Below are 17227 nucleotides of genomic sequence, written 5' to 3'. Positions count from 1 at the left end.
CTTTTTAGGGCCTCAGTCAGTGCCTCTTGATGCTCAAGCATCTTGGTGATATCATCCATACTCATGTAACACCCCCATATGTCGAGGCCCTTCCTCTAGGCAATTCCCGTCACAAGAAGAAGTCACAAGCCTTGGTTTCCCAAGAGTGTATGCGGACAACAAGTAAAGAATTAATTTAGATAACATAAATAGTTAAGTTGTAAAGTTAAGTGATCACAAGTGAGGGATATCAAAATTATCCCATTAATACAACCAAATCGACTGAAGTATAAATATCAAAAACAAGATAAGAACAAATGACGACAACGAGGTAGACCGCGCCCAAGCCCGCTACTCAACACATGCACCTGTCGACACTGCTCCCCATATGGGCGGAAATGACCATATGGTTCATCACAAACATTCAAACCCAAGTGTTAGCCAATGATATGAATGTTCAATAATAAACAAGAGATGCACTAACTTACTAATTTAATGAGGTATGTAACATGACAAACGTCCACCGAACTCATCTCCTCCATCCGTGACCGGGACACGCCCACGTCGTCACTAAAACCACTAGGGTACTCGGAACACGTCCGTGGTATCGGGCCTGAGTGAGACTCGAGTCCCCTGCCAGACGACATGCTTCACCGCATGAGCCCCTCCATAACCCAAGTACTAATATGCACATTTCCCTTGGAGTGGGAAGCTCCAAGGGAGACTTGAGCGGAAGAGGGCTTCCCAACCGCCTTCCATCTCCAAACCCATCACCAACATCCTCCAACGATCTCCAATGTCAACAATTCACTAACAACAAGAACAATAAACCAAACAAGCATGTCATTAAATTCATACAACAATCAATTCATGCTCATAACTTCATTAATTTATTTTCTCTTCTTTTAATTGCTTATTAACATGTTATAGTGCAAGATAATTAATGCTAGAATTATTCACCATACTTATTCTTCCCAAAATCATTATCAGACCACAATATGTACCAAACCCTAATTATCCAACACATGTTATAATACAACTACCGTGAGATAAATGTAATTAATGATAATAAATGCACAATTAAACACTCATAACATCATAGCTAAGTAGGGAAACCCTACCTTGAGCTTATCTTCACAATTCCACAAGCTAATCCCTATAAATGCTCCTCAATGAAGCTTCCTACACATATTAATTACTATAATCAATATTATAATCTATTATAATAAACACACTAACTAAACCCCTTTAATTATTCCTCTTAAATACTTAAACCCTAATTAATTATGGTGAGACAACTAAACTAATTAAAGTTATTAAAACAAGATTAAGAGATTAAAGTCTAGGTTAACTTACTACCAAAGGTGGATGAACAAATGGCAAGAATTCTCCTCTTGAAAGACAAGAGTTTTGAGAGGATTGAAGGTGGGTAATTTTAGAGAGATAATTGGGGATATAGAGAGTGGTGAATAGTTGTTTAGGATGAGGTTTTGGTGGGGGAAATCTGAAAAGATAGGGTTATGAAAGAGACATCTTACCAAACAATTTTCGTACAAAACTCACTCGACCGGCACTCGATCGAGTGGAAGCCCACTCGATCGAGTGGAGGCGCCACTCGGTCGAGTGACCGACTTTCCAGGCCTTCCAGCCTACTGTATTTGAGTACTCAGTCCTCCATTCGGTCGAGTGGATCAGCACTCGGCTGAGTGGGTTCTTTATTCGGTCTAGCTACACATAAATAAATACGAGGTATTACAATCTACCCCCCTTAAAAGAAATTCGTCCCCGAAGTTCACTCCCAACACAAGGGATGGAACATACTCCCCCTCCCCCCAAAGGTGCACTATGGTGAGTCGGGGTGAGTATAAGGCTAGTGTTGATTCAAAGGTGACGTTAGGTGGTGGTCAACTACATATACGAAAAGAGGAAAAGGGAGAGAACTCTACTCTATTTAAGGTACTTTGCATAGTACGCCCTACCCCTCTAGAAACGTGGTTACGACCTCGTAACCAACTCATACCTGCTCGAAAAGTTGAGGGTATCGCTCTTTCATGTTCTCCCTCGGCCTCCCAAGTGGCCTCCTCCACAAGGTGATTTGACCACAATACTTTCACCAAGGTTGTCTCACCATGTCTTGTCTTCCTAACCTTTCGGTCTAGGATTTCTTTGGGTGTTTCCATATATGATTGGGCATCATCAAGTTCAATCATCTCCGCTTCGTGCACGTGAGAGGGATCACTTATGTACTTGCGCAATTTAGACACATGGAATACATTGTGAACTCGGTCCAAGGCCGGTGAAAGTGCATAGCGGTAAGCCATCTCCCCGACTCTATCAAAGATTTCATAGCGGCCAATGAACTTTTGGCCCCGCTTGCCCCTTTTTCCAAATCTCATGAATCCTCTCATGGGTGAAACCTTGAGTAGTACCTTGTCTCCTACCGCAAATTCTATGTCACTCCTCAAGTCGGCGTAGCTCTTTTGCCTATCTTGTGCGGCTTTCATCTTCTCACGGATTACACGGACTTGATCAACCATATCTTGGATCATTTCGGGCCCTAAATTCACGGCTTCGGTACTATCCGAAAGGATTCTAAAACCCTCTAATTAAACTCCTTTAATTTTAGATCGAAATTACTCTTTAAAATAGATGTTGATCTTATGCATGCAAAACAAATCAAAATAGAAAAATAAGAACAAGGTTCCTTACAATGATGAAAATGGTTTTAAGGGCACAAGTAAGAACACCTTTCTTAACTTTTTCTTGAGCTCGGAGTAAATGGATGATCCCCTGAGTCTCAATAGTGTGAGAACCTCCTTTCAATTGCATCAAGACTACCTCTTAAAACTACTAATTAATTAACTAGATTATCTTAGTAGTTAACCTTAAAATATAATCTAATATTCTTATTACTACTATAGTAATCTACATAAATTAGATTTTGAACAATTTATGTCTAAAACTTATTTTAGAGAGATTAGAGAAAGTAGTTGCAAAACCACAAAAACATAAGAATGAAATATAAAGAACAAGAACAATTCTTATTATGGTAGTGTGGTTGGGGGGGGGGGGGGGGGGGTTGCGGTGGCATGGAGAGGATGTGAGAGCCAATGCATGCCTCTTTGTTTTTTAGAGTTGTTCTTATCAAAGAGTATTAGGGTGTAGTATAGGTTCTAATAGCAATCATTATGTTTACCACTATTAAAACAATGTAACCATTCACCCTAATCTTCCTCTACAAACCGGTGCCCCTTATAAAATGGAATCCATTTTATTTTTGTCAATTTGTCATTTTGTCTTATAATGTGTGACATGTGACATGTAACATGTTATTAATAATATTAATGCATATTTAAGAATTAAATATCATTACATATATTAATTTAATTATATACAACAATTGACTAGTAATTCACAATCACAAGTAAATAAAATGGTTCATGTTAATATAATCTACAATATATTGTAATTATAATTAACCAATCATTCTTAATTTAATTGTTTCATAAACAAAATTTTTTAGTAATATAACATTTTAATAACTAAAACGAATCTTATTTAATCGAATTACAATAAGATATATAATCTCACTTACATATTTAAATTGTTCAATTTTAAGGAATTAATTAATCTGTATCAATATACAATTAATTAATTTATCTATTAAGAGAATCGTCCTTTAGGTGTGACCTTAAGGGATCAACTGATCACCACCATATAAATGACAGTAATGTCAAACTCTAGTCAGCCAATAATTACCGATTAATGTTGACCAGTTGACTTTTATAAATGAATCATCCCTTTACGTATTCTTACTATGAGTTTCATTAATGTGATCTCACTATTATTGAGGACACATACTCCAACACTATCGTCCTAACATATTGGACTCCGGCATTTCCTCCCATATAGGGCCTCAAATAGGTCCATACCAATACTAGTGTAACACCCGCGAATTTCCCATTTTTAGCATTTATAATTTATTTAACCGTTCTATTGTTTAATTTATATTTTAAATTATTTAATTTAATTAATTTCGTTTTAAACATAATTTTTGTAAAAGTTACATTTTTAAAAGCTTGTTTATATAAATATATATATATATATATATATATATATATATATATATATATATATATATATTCAATCGGACAGTAATTATAGTGATAATAATAATAATAATAATAATAATAATAATAATAATAATAATAATAATAATAATAATAATAATAATAATAATAATAATAATAACAAGTTGAATGTGTCATAGTGGTAATAGTGAGGGTACACAAGCCAAGAGGTCATGGGTTCGATCCTCACTAGATGAAAATTTAACACACTTTATGTATTAGCTTTACTATTGCTAAGGGTGTGGGAGCCCAGATTGTCTCTCGGCTCCCCACCAATTTCATATAAACCTTTTATTTTTATTTTAATGAAAGCTGCGCGCATTTTATAAAAAAAAAATAAAAAAAATAATAATAATAATAATAATATTTCCGTCTTAAGTTATAGACATATTTCCGTCTAGCAAGATCGTTGCATTTCTATTATAAAGTTGTTTCAATTCGGACCAACCCGATTCCGAAAACACATCACTCTCACCTACTCTCTTACACACTACTTTTAAATAATTATTTTATTATTATTATTATTATTATTATTATTATTATTATTATTATTATTATTATTATTATTATTATTATTATTATTATTATTATTATTATTATTATTATTATTATTATTATTATTATTATTATTATTATTATTATTATTATTATTATTATTATTATTATTATTATTATTATCATTATCATTATCATTATCATTATCATTATCATTATCATCATTATCATCATCATCATCATCATCATCATCATCATCATCATCATTATCATTATCATTATCATTATCATTATCATTATCATTATCATTATTATTATCATTATTATTATTATTATTATTATTATTATTATTATTATTATTATTATTATTATTATTATTATTATTATTATTATTATTATTAGAGTAAATTGATAAACAATACCAATATAAAGACCCTTTTTTATAAACAGTACCAACATAATCAATAATTCGTAAACAGTACCAAAATAATAACTTTTATTTACAAATAGTACCAAGTCGCCTTTTTACTCCATTTTTTTTCCTACTTTACATATGCTTTCATCTAAGAGAGGGAGTTTGGAAGTGGATGAGTCAAGATTTGTAATTAAATGATGGTTTCTTGGACTTTATATAGTAGGTTAAGATGAGATTTTTAGGCGACTTGGTACTATTCATAAATAAAAGTTAATATTTTGGTACTGATTACGAATTATTAATTATGTTGGTACTGTTTATAAAAATGGGCTCTTATATTGGTACTATTTATCAATTTACTCTTATTATTATTATTGTTGTTGTCGTTATGTTATCCCGTCCCCACCCCCTTCACTTCCCCTTCCTTTTTCGAAAACACTTTTAACAGCAACGACATACAGCAGACCTTCAATCGCCATTTCCTCCGAGCTTAAACCTCATATCCCGCCTCCTTTCTCAACCAAATTCGATAAATTTTGCACCAATAGCTTCCTCATCTCGTCCTCCTTCTTTGTATGTAAGAAAGGTGCCAATTTTCCCCTGTTTTTGTTCGGTCGTCTTACAATGGGGCTCGAATTCCTTGCTTACTCCTTTGTTCCCGCGCTTGGATGCAAGTTGGGACAACTCGGAGTAGCTTTGGGTCGGAAGCATGCTGTTTTGAAGAAGTTATAAGGTAACGGTGATAGGTTACTCGACAAATGTCGAAATTTCGTTTACTAGTCGTTTCATATGCTCTTGTTTGATAAAGTTTGACCCTTTATGCTTTTCCTCATTTGTATGCTCATTTCCATCGTATCAATTCTGTTTTTATGCTTGGATTGCTTGTTGTTATTCACGAAGTATTTGTATTAAATTTTCCTCTTAAAATGACGCTTGAAACGGGCCGTTTTATATAGATTTTCGAGTATGGTTAAGATTAGATTGGTGGGTATTATTCATGTTTTCATTGCGTTTTATATCCGTCTTAACTTTGCTTTCGATTCCGCCTTAAGGTAGAGTCGTTGGATCTGCCTTGTGCCCTGTTTTTCAGCCGTGGAAGGATGGTTGTGGTCTGTTTTTGTGATCTGTTATGGCCTGCTATAAGGCGTGTTTAGTGGCCTGTCAAGGCCGAAGTGGATTATGTTTTGGATCCCTTTTCATGTTGTCTCAATGGACGGTATAATATGGTTTTATGGGACCGTTTCTGTGGCTGTTTATGGATCGTGTTGGCAGCGGTTGTATGCGCGGTTGTTAGCGGGTATATGGTGGCTGTCCAGGTGTGCATAGGTGGCTGCTTTGAGTCGTAACGTCGTCGTAAGTTTCCGTCCCATATAAACTCATAACGTTCTTTCGTCATGTACTTGTATGGTGGCTTCGGGTAAGTGTTTGTGGTGATAGTGTTGGCCATAGCAGGTGTTTGACCGTGGGGATAGACAGTGGTCGTAGCTTGGCTGGGCTGGTGGTCGGGCATGGGCTGAAGACGTGACCACGGCCTGGTTGTCCTGAGTCAGTCGTGGGATTGGAGCATACGCCAATGCTCTTTGTCTTTCTCTTCCTTCGTTTATGATTCGGTAAAGGTTTTATAATTCGGCTGTTTGTTTTGATGCCATCGGGCCATAGAAAGTTATGGCATGTCAAATTGGGCTAAGTTTTGCTTTTGGATATTGGCCCAGTTTATAAGATGGTGTGGTCTTATGAATGTTTCGTTTGCGATTATTTAAATTTTATCTCATGCTTTATATGATGTAATTCGTTAAATATCATTCATTTTTATATTTGTCTCACATGATCTATAATTGTGGAGTACATTCAATAATTATCTCAATTGTATATGAAATGACATGTTTCCTTTTAATATGAGCCCCATTTAATTATTTATGCCTTGTAAGTGAGGAAAGATTTATCTCACATTTGAGTCATTTATAATTAAATTCTCGTTTTGCTTTTTATGAATGGTCCGTTTCATTTAGTTACATTTTTATTCAAGTGACAAATATTGAAGAAATGGGTTAATTATTCATGTTCACAAATATAATTTGGCATGAAATGTCTTACTTGGATTATCATCGGCACATTATTAGTCTTATTCCAAGTTGATTCGTATCGCTTGGTTGAGTCGTATTCTTATGATAATGCCTTTATGCTATACCTTTTTGCTTGACTTGTCTTTACGCCTCTTTCGGACTGTCCTGCCGATTATGGGTTTAGCTCATATCTTCCGCCTCTTTCGGACTGTCCTGCCGATTGTGGGTTTTCGATTTCCGATTTAGGATTTGGGTCTTGCATGCGAACTGTCCTGCCGCATGTCGAATCGGGAACTGTATTGTCCCGAGAGTCTGACCAGATTTAGATTAGGACTGAGTCTTGGGAGTACCATTGTCTTCCTACAGGGGAATTATATTTTGTTATATGAGTACTAAAGGTCTTGCTTGGTTATAGATATTGATATATGTCTTTCAAGGCAAGAGTTATGCCTTGCATTGTTTGTCTTGGTCCTATCGGATACTAGAGGTGAGCTATAAGCCCTCTAGTCGTGATATGATCGTCGGGATTGATGTTCCCATCCGTTCTTATGGTGAGATGGAAGTCATAAGTGTGAATGTGACATTAGTAGCCACGTCCCGTGCAACGTTTGCTAAGTGGTTTTCCAAATAATGGCTACGGTTTCTATTCTTGTAATTTGCATTGATTGATCCCTTACTAATTAACTGCTTCACATGATTCGAATTCTAATTTCATATCTATGTTGTAATTCATTGAAATGCGTGCTTTTGCATAAATGATCGTATTCTTGTCTTTCATATTATTTGATTGTCTCACATGAATAGTTGTATCTTTATTATGCTAAGGTTGGTCTATCTTGTTCTATCTCATTTAATTGCCATGTTTAAATATAAACTTGATATTCATGTCTTTCGTAAGTATCTTATATGACTTACCTGTTTTAGTTATTTGTTATGTTCGTTTTGACATTTTGTGGCTGGGAGAACTCTGAGTTACTCCCCACTGACTGTGGCGTTCATGTTTACATGAATGACAGGTACTAGTTGGTACATTCATGGGGTGAAGACATGTTTGAGCTACCGAGCACCTTGGACTAGTAGTCGGTTTAGTAGGATTGCTTAGACTCACCTTTTATCATGTTGTCATTCGAGGGATATATTTTCCCTCACCTTGACTATCACGTTTGTATAATTAAATCTTTATTTCCGCATTCTTTTTTGTGTTTCAGATTTTAATGAACCCGCCCTTTAATTTTTAAAAGTTTCAAAAATTTTCTAATCTCCGCTTGAATTTATAAGTTATATTTTCCGCTTTATAGCGGGGGTTCACAGTTGGTATCAGAACCTATGTTTCTCTTGACGCACACACGTGTACCCCAAATTTAAATTTGAATTTGACCTTAAATAATAAATGAGAGATGGGTAGAAATAAGGACCTAAGTTGGTAGTCTCTTTGTGTATGCTTTGTGGTAGGTTCTAGCATGTTTGTAGATTGTCAATTATTTTTATACTCTTGGATCAATAACCGTGAGCTTACCTATGTGGAGATCAAGACTTGGTGCCTATTGCCGAAAATTGAAGATGTGTTCAACTTTTGGAGGATACTTCTACTTCCTCGAAGATGTTCCTTATTCTTTGTGTACCTTGCCTTATTCTTTACCTCTTAGTGCCTATCCTTCTTCTAAACTCTCTTTTCTTCTTCCTTGGAAGTTACTCTTGTACCTCCCAACTTGTTCTTTGTTCCTTGCTTATCCTCCCTTGACGCCTTGTAGATAGTTCCCTTTCCTTTGTGGAATGTTAACCTTGGTTGAAAATTTTGACTTTTGAGGATATTGTTTGTGGTTGACCCATAACCTTGGTTTTGAGAGGTTGTGATGTTAGAAAGACTTAGATAGTGTGATGAGACATACTTAGTGATTCTTATACCTAGTTCCGTGATAAAGTGAGTATAATTGATTGGTGGATTCTATGTATGTTAAGTGTGAGTTGCCTATGATACTAAGGTTACAGTACCTGGCTTTGTTGTTTATGTTTGGGATTTGAAAGCTTAGTAAGTTGAGCGTTGTTACCTTAGGAGTAAACATGGGGTGAAGTTTATGATGTGAGTTTGGAGAGATATACCTTTAGGATGTTGATAGCCATACATAGATGGGTGTTGCCTTTTGACGTTTGTTAGGTATGAGTATAACCTTGTTAGTAGTTTTGATCTTGTTTTGTGGGAGTCGTTGTGGATGTTTAATGATTGGGAATTGTTGAATCACAAGCGTAGTGAAGTACTTTGTTTCATAGAGTAGCTTAGATGTAGAGTGGCGTAAGTTATCTTGAGGAATCCTTGGAAGTAATGTGGTTATGAGTTTTGTTGTTAGGAAGTTTTTGGAACCGTTTAGGATGATGTTGTGTTTGAGATATGAGTATCTAGCATTTCCTTGTTGTCTCATTTCCCTTCTACTTTGATCATAAGCGTTACCGTTCATACCTCGCTTCCTCACTCCGTCGTGCTCCTCCTTTAAGTTTGATGCCAGTAACTTATAAAAAAAATCCTATCTTTGACATCCTTGTTGACCTTACTTCGACTCTTACCTTTAGGAGGTTCATCATAGCTCTTTTGTTGGTTAAGATTGGACTCTCTTAACATACCTTGTATTTATGATATCTAAGTTACTTTTCATTTCGTACAATTTCTAAACATTTCAAGCTACCATTTTTGGTTCGTTGTTAAAAAAAATTATGTTACTTTTACAAAACTTTACCTATTTTAAAGGTTTGAAAATGAAAGTACGATTTAGTTCCCTATTTGTTCTTTGAGTATAAACTTCTTTATCATGATCTTTGACTGCTAAACCCGAGTTGCTTTTAAATTTGGTTCCATTTCTAAATAATGTTGATTTATTTATGATTCCTTGTCAAAATTTAATGTTAAATTTTCAAGAACTTGACTCCTTTTCGAGTTTAAAAGTGAAACTTTTATTTTTATCTTGGCTTTTACAGAAGGAAATTTGAGTGGATTCTCATTTTCATTTGGTTTTAACGTTGATAAGATGTTAGAACTCGTTATTGGAGACGTTTGATAACTTGTTCTACGCTTGTCGGCGAATTGATTTTGATTTAAAACTTGTCTTTGATTTGGAAAGTTAGCGCTCTTGTGTGAGCGACAAGAGCAATTTCGTTCCATGAAGAAGACTTATACTTTTGAATACTCTTTATTAATGTTTTGGAAGTATTTTTTTATTTTGGATTTCTGAAAATAATTTGGTTTTTGACCTTGTCTTTGATTTGGAATGTTGATGTTCTTGAATACACAACGAGAGCTCTTACGTTCCTCTGATGAGAATCTGGTTCTATAGGAAAATTCTACTTGAAACTTTTGAATAAATTTTAATTCTTACAACGAGTAACCTTTTTAACGTTTTAGTTACCGGTTTCAAAAGTCCAGTTTTATTTTTATAACCTTTCATTTCTACTTTCAAGTTTCGAGAACGAAACTTTTAAAAAGGTGGGGTGATTGTAACACCCGCGAATTTCCCATTTTTAGCATTTATAATTTATTTAACCGTTCTATTGTTTAATTTATATTTTAAATTATTTAATTTAATTAATTTCGTTTTAAACATATTTTTTGTAAAAGTTACTTTTTTATAAGCTTGTTTATATAAAAATATATATATTCAGTCGGACAGTAATAATAGTGAGAATAATAATAATATTACCGTCTTAAGTTATAGACATATTTCCGTCTAGCAAGAACGTTGCATTTCTATTATAAAGTTATTTCACTTCGGACCAACCCGATTCCAACAACACATCACTCTCACCTACCCTCTTACACTCTACTTTTAAATAATTCTTTTATTATTATTATTTTTTTTTTATTTTTTTTTTGCAAGAAGGGTATTTCTCATATATTCCAAAAACTTAGGAGTACATGAGTTTTCTTATAAGAATATCCCCTATACAATTCCAAGTATCTCTTCCACTATCTATACAAAAGAATGTATATATCTATATCCTAAGAATTGAAAACTACAGCTATGTCATTGTATATGTTTTCAGGCACTTTACTCATCAGCAGGGCAGCGACGGTAAATTTTAGCTCATTGAAGACAACCTGAACAGGCCTCTCATTCCTCCCAAAAGCTCGAGCATTTCTTTCTGCCCAAATAGTATAAGCAAGGCTGCCTATGCTACAGTTAATCAACTGGTTCTTCCATTGTTGCCTTCTCCTTTGTACATTAGCCAAAACAAGCAAGGAGCTAAGAGAAGTGTTAGTGGTTGTCAGCTGAACCCAAGTTTTAAGAAGCTGCAGCAAAGCAGCAGCATAAGGGCAAGTGAAAAAGAGATGGTCTGCACATTCAGCAGCTGATTTGCATAAGTAGCATCTATTCACAATGTGAAAACCTTGAGTAATCAAGAGATCCTAAGTAGCAAGCTTTCCCTGAACAGCAAGCATAAGAATGACTTTATGCCTTGGAAGAATTGTGCTCCGATGAATGGCTTTATAAACAGCAAGGACAGGATAGCAACACCTTATACTATCATAAGTTTTGCGCACAGAAAATAGATTCTTGATAGTACATGCATTTAATAAGGCTTTGACAGCATGGGCAGTGCCTAATTGCTCAAGACAGGCATCCCTAAGGAGGATAATTCCCCTGAGACTCTCAGAAAAGCAGTCCTTGATAGCAATGTCCCAGATAGAACACTGTGCCAGAAAATACGTGGAGACCCAGTGGGTCCAAATTGCCCCAGTTCCTCTATCCAACTGCCAAAGCCATTTTAATATTGCAGCTTTATTCCAGGTGCTAACATCTTTTATTTGGAAGCCACCCTCCTCCCATGGCACACAGATGCTTTGCCAGGCCTTGAATATTTGTTTCCTATTACTGTCAATCCTTCCCCATAAAATGTCTCTACTCAACGTAGAGATGAGGTTACAAATCTGCTTAGGAAGCAATAAACCAGTACACCAAAAATTATTAAGACCAAAGACCACTGAATTGAGGACCTGAATTCTTCCTGCATAAGAGAGATGCTGAACTGAATAGGTCCCAATCAGATCCTGAACTTTGAGCAGCAACCCATCTTACATATCAACAGTCAGTCTAGAGTCATTAATGGGGTATCCTAGATATCTGAAAGGAAAGGATCCCTCCTTAATCCCTACAGCATTCAAAATAAGATCCCTAACTGCAGGAAGAACTCCACCAAAATAAATTTCAGTTTTCTCCAGGCTAGCTGTCAAACCAGACCAGGTGGAAAAGGAGCTCAGGATAGCAGTTGCTCTCTGTACAGAGGGTAAATCCCCTCTGGTAAAGATCATTAGATCATCAGCAAAAATCAGATGAGTGAGATTAATCCTAGAAGATTTTGGATGGTAGGAAACATAAGGAGCCTGGCACATTGTTCTAAGATGTCTAGACAAAATTTTCATACTTAATACAAACAAATAAGGAGACAAGGGATCACCTTGTCTCACACCACTTTTCCCTTTAAAGAACCCATGATATGCCCCATTAACTTTTAAAGTAAACCAAGAGCCTGTAACACAAGCCATGATCCACTTAATGAAAGTAGGAGGAAAATTGAGGCTAGAGAGCATATTGTTAATGAAAGGCCATTGTACAGTGTCAAATGCTTTGCTGATATCAACCTTAAGCATGCATCTAGGGGTGATGTTTTTCCTTCCATATCCTTTGAGTAGTCCTTGAGTAAGCATCACATTCTCAAATAAGCTTCTTCCTTGCACAAAAGCAGCCTGTTTAGGGCCAACAATAGCAGGAAGAATTCTTTTAAGCCTAGCAGTTAAGATTTTGCTTATGGTTTTGTAAATAGTTGAGCAACAAGAAATAGGCCTAAAGTCCTTGACTGTTTGAGGGAAAGGCTTCTTAGGAATAAGAGAGACCAAAGTTGTATTAGCTTGCTTGGGTAAGAACCCAGTTTTAAAGAAATCTGCAATAGCAAGGCAAAAATCATCCCCAACAATATCCCAAGCTTTTTTGAAAAACCCAGCAGAGAATCCATCAATGCCTGGACTTTTGTTGGAGTCAATATCAAAAAGTGCTTGCTTAATTTCAACTCTAGTAACAGGGAGAGTGAGTGCAGCATGATCATCAGCATTAACACAGGCCCCAGCTGAAATCACATCAGGGTCAATAGAAGAAACCTGAGCAGAATTACCAAGGAGCTGTTTATAATACTCAACAAATTCTTCACCAACACCTTGCATGCCAGAGTGAGAGATTCCATTATGGTCCTTAATGTCACCAATCATTTGATGTTGCTGCCTCTCTTTAATTTTTCTAAAGAAGTATTTAGAACAGGTATCATTGTGTTTGATGTTGTGCAGTTTTGTGCTCTAAGAAAGCATCTGGAGCTCAATATCCTTAAGGTTCCATAACTCCTTAGATACCTCCTTCTCTTTATTGATAAACTGCATATTTTTAGGATCTTGCCGTAGATTGCTGAAACATTGTGATAATTCCTTCTTTTTGTCTTTAATTTTATCCCCAATGTTAGCATAATGTTCTGAATGCAGGCATCTGAGTGCTTTCTTAACCTCTCTGAGCTTACTCATTAGTCGAAACATAGAGTTTCCAACATGAGTACCATTCCAAGCCTCAGCCACAATCTGATGAAACTGAGGATGCTCATCCCAACAATTAAGAAATTTAAACTGTTTCCTAGGCATGTCATTGTCATGAAAAGTAAGCATTGCAGGACAATGATCAGACATACCAGGATCAAGGAAGTGAGCAGTAGTTTGTGAGTAAGCTTGCAGCCATCTATCATTGACAAGAATTCTATCCAGCTTTGAATAAACCCTAGCAGAGGCATCCTGCTTGTTAAACCATGTACAGTCATTCCCAGTGCCACTCATATCATCCAGACCACATCTAAGAAGACAGGAGTTGAAATCCATGAGCTCAGCAAGGACATGAGGAGTAGCACTAATTTTCTCATGAACATGTCTTACAACATTGAAATCCCCCATTGTTGTCCATTGCTCCACCTGACTAGAGAAAAGAAGCAAGAAATCCCATAATTCCTGTCTTTTCATAGCATTGTTACTGCTATAGAGTACAGATAGAAAGAACTCCTTGCCAGTAAGGAGATGTTTTACTTTGCAATGGACCACCTGAGCAGTCTCCTGCAGAATATCCACTTTAGTAGTAACTGGGTTCCAGAACACCCAGATCCTACCATTATAGTACTTATTGTAATTACAGAAAACATTATACCTTTTGAATCTAGTCCTAAGGATAGCTTTAGCTTTATTATTTTTCACTCTAGTTTCAAGAAGCCCTAAAACATCCACTTTATTTTCTTTGAGAAAGAGATTAACCTCACTATGCTTGATAGGCTTGTTAAAGCCTCTGATATTCCAAGTGGCAATTATCATTTCGAAGGCATATCAGGTGGATCCCCTACTAAGTTAGTGCCATGATGCTGAAGTTCAGAATCCAACACATCTGGAGCAGCCAAAGGAGTAAAAACATTATTGATAGGAACAATGATGTTATGCTCTAACTCAATAGAGCAACCTCTCTTCAAGGCTATTTGAGGCTGACTGAACTGGTCCTTCATGGTGTATTCTTGATGCATTTCAGCAGCCAGCAGAGGAGACCCCAACTCAGTAGCCATATTGGAGGAACCTAGTACTGAGTCCCCATCAATTGGCACAAGTTGAGTATCATCAACTACTGGTGATGAGGTACCACATAGCACACAAGGGAGAATTTCCTTAGGAACCTGCATGAGCTCATCAGAAACCAAATTTGGGATTATTTCCCCTTCCTCTAAAGCAGCCAAGGGACTGAAGGCATTCTGAGAAGAAACAGTGACAACACAATTTGACTCAGTTGAACAACCTTTCTTCAAGGCTATTTGAGGTTGAGATAACTGGTCCATCTTGGTGCATTCTTGATGCATTTCAGCATTCAGTGAGGAGGATCCTAAACCATCAACCATATTAGAAAAGCCTAGCAAGCATTCTGAGCTACTCTCAATAGGCACAGATTCATAAGCAACCACATCTGAAGCTAAGATACCACCTAGCACACAAGGAGTATTCTTCTGAATATATTTGACCCCTACCTTTTGTTGGCAGCAATGACAGCAGGTTTATTTTTCTTGCAAGATTGCTTGAGATGACCCATTTTCCCACAACTAGAGCAATAGCGAGGAATCCACTCATACTCCACTCTTTGAGTATAGGGACCAAAGGGAGTATTAAGAGAGATTTCAAGGGGAGGATTAGTAGAGATGTCCACCTCAATATGACCCTAGCAAAGGATAATTTGTCCTTATTAGTGGTTGGGATATCTGCAAACATAGGTCTACCAATCCTGCTTGACATCTTACTCAACACGGCACTAGACTAGAGATTATTATTATTATTATTATTATTATTATTATTATTATTATTATTATTATTATTATTATTATTATTATTATTATTATTATTATTATTATTATTATTATTATTATTATTATTATTATTATTATTATTATTATTATTATTATTATTTTGCAGGAAAGCAGGATCAATATATTAAGATAAAGAGTTTTTTCGTACAAGATCCTAATTACCTACAAAGGAGCCAGAATAGCCACCTTATAAAACATGAACAACCAAAAGGAAAACCAAAACGAAAATTTACAAAACCAATTCAAAGGGAAGATAGCCTAAGAAGAACTAACACTTTGATCTTGCGAATAATAGTGACAGGGGTAGCTTGTATGCCTTTGAAGATGCGCTTGTTCCTTTCATGCCATACAAGGTAAAGAGCACACATCAAAGCACATCTACGCTGCTTCTTAACCAAACCTTGTCCGCGGTTGTAAACCTTGTACCAGTGGAAAAGATGGGGAAGAGAAGTATCAGGGGAGATCTTAAGCCACACAGCTATGGCACGCCAAATTGCAGCAGAATAGGGACACTCAAAGAAGAGGTGAGAGTGGGTTTCAAGGCTAGATTCACATAGAACGCACCTATTTACCATGACCAAACCTCTACTACAAAGAGCATCAACAGTGGGCAGCCTATTCGAGCGACCAAAAAAAGAACAACCACCTTATGCTTAGGGTAGCAGAATGAATCCCAAACAGTTTTACTTGGAACAAATGGCACCCCCTTAGCACGAATCAGCTCATAAAATTTAGTCTTGTAATCATCCTGCAATAAGAACAACCGTGCTTGCTCTAGGTCCCCTCCTAGGTGTTGAACCAGCAAGTCACGACAAGAAATAATGCTACTCCAACCATGAGTAGGAAGCGGTAAGTTGGAAGTCCCAAAGGTCGACCCTTGAGAACATATGCCTCAACCCACTGAACCCATATGGTCTGTGAGTGATTAATGAGTTTCTTAAGCCAAGACAACATTTGGGACTTATTCCAGCTAAGAACTTCCTTAATATCAACTCCACCTTCCTCACGAGGGAGACAAAAACTGTCCCAACTCTTGAAAACATGTTTACTATGGCCAGGTTCAATGCCCCAAAGGAAATCCTTACATAATTTGTTGATTTTCTTTGCAATACCCTTAGGCAAAAGCACACTATAACCCCAAAAATTTCTCAGACCAAAAATAACAGAATTTATAAGTTGAATTTTACCTGCATAGCTCAGAAGATTAGAAGCCCAATGACTCACCAGTCTCCGTATTTTGTCAAGCAGAGAGTTGAACATAGGCTGAGTAAGCCTAGAGCTAAATAAGGGAATGCCCAAATACTTGACAGGGAAAGTCCCTTCCACATACCCAGTTGAAAGAAGAATATGAGCCTTCAAATGAGCAGAGACGCCCCCAAAATACAAGCTAGTTTTCATTGGATTGGCCTTAGTCCGAATAAGCGAAAAAACAAGAAAGACAAGAATTGACAGCCTGTATAGAAGGCAGGTCTCCTCTAGTAAAAACCAAAAGATCGTCGGCAAAAATCAAATGCGTAAGATTAATCTTCACACATTTGGGATGATAAGAAAAACCAGAAGCACTAGGTAGTTGTCTCAGCAGGCGAGAGAGAACTTCCATGCAAAGAGTAAACAAATAGGGAGAAAGAGGGTCGCCCTGTCTTAACCCCCTCCGACCAGGAAAGAACCCTTCAGTAATACCATTAATGTTAAGAGATAAATGAGAGGTCGTAACGCAGGCCAAAACCCACGTAACAAACAAA

General features: G+C 36.4%; 3 protein-coding genes across 3 annotated transcripts; all 3 read right to left on the bottom strand.

Annotated features, from left to right (window-relative positions):
- Nucleotides 1–235: 235 nt before the first annotated feature.
- LOC141649500 (uncharacterized) lies at nt 236–2528 on the bottom strand. Its single transcript, XM_074458189.1, has 2 exons — nt 2000–2528; nt 236–261 (listed from the first exon to the last, which is right to left on the bottom strand). Exons 1-2 carry the CDS (start codon nt 2526–2528, stop codon nt 236–238), a joined length of 555 nt encoding a protein of 184 aa, XP_074314290.1.
- Nucleotides 2529–13413: 10885 nt separating this feature from the next.
- On the bottom strand, nt 13414–14457 carry LOC141649498 (uncharacterized). Its single transcript, XM_074458187.1, has one exon. The coding sequence runs from the start codon at nt 14455–14457 to the stop codon at nt 13414–13416; it is 1044 nt and encodes a 347-aa protein (XP_074314288.1).
- A 1270-nt stretch (nt 14458–15727) lies between these two features.
- On the bottom strand, nt 15728–16883 carry LOC141649497 (uncharacterized). Its single transcript, XM_074458186.1, has 2 exons — nt 16285–16883; nt 15728–16100 (listed from the first exon to the last, which is right to left on the bottom strand). Exons 1-2 carry the CDS (start codon nt 16881–16883, stop codon nt 15728–15730), a joined length of 972 nt encoding a protein of 323 aa, XP_074314287.1.
- Nucleotides 16884–17227: the final 344 nt, after the last annotated feature.

Source organism: Silene latifolia, chromosome 3, assembly GCF_048544455.1.
Source record: "Silene latifolia isolate original U9 population chromosome 3, ASM4854445v1, whole genome shotgun sequence".
Lineage (NCBI taxonomy): Eukaryota > Viridiplantae > Streptophyta > Magnoliopsida > Caryophyllales > Caryophyllaceae > Silene > Silene latifolia.
The sequence above is the reverse complement of the archived record's forward strand: the minus strand, read 5'-3'. Positions and strand labels throughout refer to the sequence as shown.

Coding starts and splice junctions, on each gene's coding strand:
- LOC141649500 (XM_074458189.1), bottom strand. CDS start 2,528: ATGATCCAAGATATGGTTGATCAAGTCCGTGTAATCCGTGAGAAGATG. Junction 262..1,999: donor ACCCTCAACTTTTCGAGCAG/GTATGAGTTGGT, acceptor TTTATACTTCAG/TCGATTTGGTTGTATTAATG.
- LOC141649498 (XM_074458187.1), bottom strand. CDS start 14,457: ATGATAATTGCCACTTGGAATATCAGAGGCTTTAACAAGCCTATCAAG.
- LOC141649497 (XM_074458186.1), bottom strand. CDS start 16,883: ATGAAAACTAGCTTGTATTTTGGGGGCGTCTCTGCTCATTTGAAGGCT. Junction 16,101..16,284: donor TTTCTTGTCGTGACTTGCTG/GTTCAACACCTA, acceptor TCGCTCGAATAG/GCTGCCCACTGTTGATGCTC.